Source organism: Setaria italica, chromosome IV (assembly GCF_000263155.2).
Source record: "Setaria italica strain Yugu1 chromosome IV, Setaria_italica_v2.0, whole genome shotgun sequence".
NCBI classification, from domain to species: domain Eukaryota; kingdom Viridiplantae; phylum Streptophyta; class Magnoliopsida; order Poales; family Poaceae; genus Setaria; species Setaria italica.
Genome location: NC_028453.1, coordinates 29,103,057 through 29,107,693, shown reverse-complemented (window position 1 = coordinate 29,107,693; position 4,637 = coordinate 29,103,057). Strand labels below are relative to the sequence as shown.

Below are 4,637 nucleotides of genomic sequence, written 5' to 3'. Positions count from 1 at the left end.
ATGTTCCATACAATATCATTAAGCTGAGAAAGCCTCTCAGCAGTCACAATCACATCGCCTTCTCCCTCCTTGAGCTGCTTTATTTGAAAATATGAAAAGTCTAGCACAAAGTACCCATGATCCTTAAGCTGCTCTAGGCAGGCCTCCACGACGGTCCTCTCAATAGTTACCGTACTTGGTGCTATTTTACCCCATGCGGCAATTGCAACCATCAGGATGGCCTCTCTGGGTGACATCGAGATGAAATCTGTATCTTGAACAGGTACTTGAAAAGAGAGATGTATGCTTTTCAAATTACGTTCACCAACGTCCTTGGTTTGCACTACAGGAGAAGTACCACCTATAGCTTGGACAACATCTTTGAGATAGGTTTGATAAGCTACATTGTATGTAAGTAAATTTAGAATTTATTCATGTGTAGTAACAAAATTAATTAAAAGAAGGAAAGAATATTACTATGTTGGGAATTTTTCCTCTACTTCAATCGTCGAATGGCAAGTCAATGGGGCCATGGAAGTGAAGTCCTGGACGACTAGCGGGAGGGTCATCGAGCCCGAACTATCCCCTGCCACCTCCACAGCCGCCACCACCACGACGGCCACCTCCATAGCTGCCACCACCATGGGGAAAAGAACTTCCACTTGCCATAGTTAGCCCAAACTATCCACATAAAATTTATGAAAATGCTCAGAATAAAAGATTATCCAAAATAAAGGAAGAAATTTACAATTGTTGGTTTAGATCTCATGAACATTGTTATAACTAATCATAACATATTTATTATAATTTTGCAATTGCATGGAATAAAAATGGAAGAAGGTAACAAATTTTAATTTCTATCACAATCCCTATCTAAAACAATATAGTGTGATCTGCATATAAACTAATCATAACATATTTTTTATGATGTTGCAATTGCATGGAATAAAAATGGAAAAATGTCACAATTCTTCTTAATTAATTTACTAAAACAAAATGGAAAAAATGGAAAAAAAAACAACTGACCGGGGAGGGGAGGCGGCCGGGGAGGAGGTGGAGCGGCGGCAGGGAGCAGCCGGCTCGACAGATGACGTGCGGCGGCGGCGCTCGGGGTGGAGGACGGTGGTGCTCGGGGGCCGCTATGGAATTGGCCGGGGAGGGGAGGCAGCGCGACGGCAGTCGAGGAGGAGGTGGAGCGGCGGCAGGGAGCAAGCGGCCTGACGGATGACGCACGGCGGTGGAGCTCAGGAGGAGGACGGTGGCGCTCGGGGGACGCGGCAGAGTCAGCCGTGGAGCAGAGGCGGCACGACGATGGCCGGGAGGACATGGAGCGGCGGCGGCATGACGGGGATGGGGAGGGGAGGCGGCCCGGCGGCTGCACGTTGCATACAGGGAGGAGGGCCCGCAGCGGCGGCGATGGCATTCAAGAGACATGATGACAGACAAGGAGGGGACGACAGCTCGGCGGGGAGCAAAATGTCGGGCACGCGGACGACGCGCGGGGAGGAGGATGACGGCGCTCGGGGGCCACGGTGGAATCGGGCAGCCTAACGGCGTGATTTCCGTTCACAAACGCTCGGAGTTAGAGAAAATCAGGCGGTTCCCCGAATTTTGTAGCAGGAGTCATTGCTAGCGGGCGTTAATGCCGCCCGCCAGCACCGCTATTCTGTGCTGGCGGGTTGCATTAAGCACCCGCCAGCATAGAGTTTTCACCAAATTTCAAATAATTTAAATACTTGATAAATAATTTCAAAATTGTTTAAAACTTCTACACATGAACATAAATGTTATATGGTGAATGTAAAAAATATATTTTCATACATAACACAAATGTTTTGACTGGTTAGTTCATATGTCACTATAGGTTGAAACACCTCATGAGTTATAGGGTGATTATGACTTGCATATCCATTTGGGAAGGATGTACTGTTATACTATCTTAAAATTGTCTTATTATTTTTGATCCATGTTGATGCATTTGTAAAGTGGTTACATACCATCATGATTGTTGGACCAAATTATATTTTATTAAAATTTAGTTAAATCGAAAAGTAAATGGATTTTTGTGTTAACCTTTGAAAAATGTCCATATTTAAGAAAATTTCATGATTTGAGATAAAAACTAAAATGTATGTTTACAAGAAAACACCAAATCCAAGGGGGAAGGTGGATTGTGCCATTCCATCTAGGTTTATTTTAATTTTAATAAAATATAAATTTGTCGAACAATCATGATATTTGGCATGTAACAACTTTAGTAGTGCACCAATGTGGACCAAAAAATAATAACAAAATTTTAAGATAGTGCAACAATACGTCTTTCCCAAATGGATATCCAAGTCATAATCAAAATATAACTCATTAGGTGTTTCAACCTATAGTGACATGGGAACTAACTAGTCAAAACATTTGTGTTATGTATGAAATTATATTTTTTACATTCACAATATAACATTTATGTTCAGGTGTAGAAGTTTGAAACAATTTTGAAATCATTTATCAAGTATTTAAATTGTTTGAAATTTTGTGAAACCTCCATGCTAGCGGCCGCTAATGCCGCCCGCCAGCGCAGAAGCTCAGTGCTGGCAGGCGGCGCTCGCCAACATAAAGGATGCCCTATATAATCCGCTACCAGGCACAAAAATTTCTAAGTCCTGGCGTGAAATTTTCACTATGCCGTCAGGTTGCCAAAATTTCACGCCAGAACTGCCACCCTCCTCGATGTTGCCACCGGTCACCCGAGCGCCACCTCGCCTCTCGGTGCGCCACTGTGGCCCCCTCCACGACGCCGCCTCCTCCTTGATGCTGCCACCGCTCACCTGTGTGCCACCGTCCACCACCACCCCGTCTCCACCGCCAGTCGTGTCCCCCTCTCCACCGCCGCCCTCCCAGAGCACCGCCGCCGGTCACCCAAGCACCTCCTCATCTCTCGAAGCGCCGTCGTGGCCCCCACCCCGATGTCGCCTCCTCCTCGATGCCGCCGCCGCTCACCCGTGCACCGCCAAACTTCTGGAGTGCCGCTGCGGCCACCTCCCCGACGCCACCTCCTCCTCGATGCTGCCACCGCTCACCCGTGCACCGCTGTCCGCCACCACCCCGCCTCCACCGCCGGCTGTGCCCCCATCTGACCCATGGGTCCGCCTCTTCCTCTCCACTGCCGGCCCTCCCCCAGCCTATGAGCTCGGGCTGCAAGCCCCGCCCCTCCGCTCCTCCCCGACATTGCCGGCCACCTCCATGACACCCACCGCTGCCGCGCCTGCGCTTCTCCCCAACGCCCGACGCCACCACGCCTCCCTTCTCCCCACCGCTCCATGATGTTGCGCTGCCACTCCTTCCCAAGCCCCGTGTCCTCCCTGAGCGTCTACTCGTTGCTCCTTCCTGAGGCACCGCTCGTCCCTAAGCCCGCACCTCCCCGAGACCGCCGCTGCTCCTCCCCGAGGCGCTGCGCTGCCACCGGTCCTCCCCCAATCCGAAGCACCTCTTCCTCTCCCCGAGGCCACGCGGTTGCTTTTTTCTTGCAAATATAATTACTGGATTGCTAATTATTATAGAAAATAAAATGTAATAATAAATGTGGTGTTTAAATATTTATGGATTGCAATTTTCATGAATAATGTATAAATTGTGAAAGGAAAATTTTGTTGTTCATATGCATAAATTCATGAATAATAAATATGTATAAATTGTGAAAGGAAAAGTTTGATGTACAAATATTTATTGATATGCATAAATTCATGAATAATTTTTAATTGCAAGTTTTACAATTTTGCATATTAAGAGCGATAGACAACAATGAGAACAATGTTGAATCCTCCTCATATTCTGATTCTGATGATGATTGTGGATCATATTCTACTCCACCAGAGTACGAACCAAGTCCACCTAGGTCTCGCAAGCGTCTAGATCAAAATGATCCTGAATACGATCCAATCGCGGATCATCAGGTACCTACATGCACATTCATATACTAGCTAGTGATATGTTTGTCGTTCACATGAAGATGATAAACTCTAACTATTGTTTTCTCTGTAGAATGATGACCAATCCCTAGTTTATTCCCACCACGATGTCGTAGAACATCTACTCTACATGAAGAGGAGGTAGATGCCTCTGCACCACAACCTTCGGCTACTACTGCTTCTAGTAGTAATCTGAAAAGGAAACATGGGAAACAAAGCTGAAACCAGATCCTTGAAACAAGGTATTCTCATAACAGAAGAGCTTGACACCAAAGGTGAGCCCATATTACTTGAGGGTATATCTTCTAGATTTTGGAACATATGTGGAGCTATTGTCAGGGATAAATTGCAGACCTGGATCATGACTAGTAATTGGAAGAATGTGCCTACCACTACAAAGGATGTATTGTGGGCCACATTGAATGAAAGGTTCACTTTTCCTAAAGGTCAAGAGAAATTCGCAAGAAACTTTGCTAAGGGCCTCCTTGGGAGATGTTTCAGGAATTGGAGGTCTACTCTTAATAAAGAATATATACAGAAAGGCAAGATTTCTAGGGATGACTTTGGTAGGATTCCTCCAGAAATGTGGGAAGAGTTCAAACAACAGAAGAACACGCCGGAAGCAAAAGCCCTGAGCGAAGAAAATACCACGAAGACTATGAAAGCCACCCGGAACCCCCATCACTTGGGTGTGGTAGG

At 46.3% G+C, this 4,637-nt stretch overlaps 1 protein-coding gene across 1 annotated transcript; it reads left to right on the top strand.

The window, feature by feature from the left end:
* Positions 1-2,532: 2,532 nt before the first annotated feature.
* On the top strand, positions 2,533-3,294 carry LOC101765686 (proline-rich receptor-like protein kinase PERK2). Its single transcript, XM_004967039.1, has one exon. It carries the CDS (start codon positions 2,533-2,535, stop codon positions 3,292-3,294), a length of 762 nt encoding a protein of 253 aa, XP_004967096.1.
* Positions 3,295-4,637: the final 1,343 nt, after the last annotated feature.

Bases quoted from the DNA above. Each gene is read 5' to 3' on its own strand.
- LOC101765686 (XM_004967039.1), top strand. From the start codon at position 2,533: ATGCCGCCCGCCAGCGCAGAAGCTCAGTGCTGGCAGGCGGCGCTCGCC.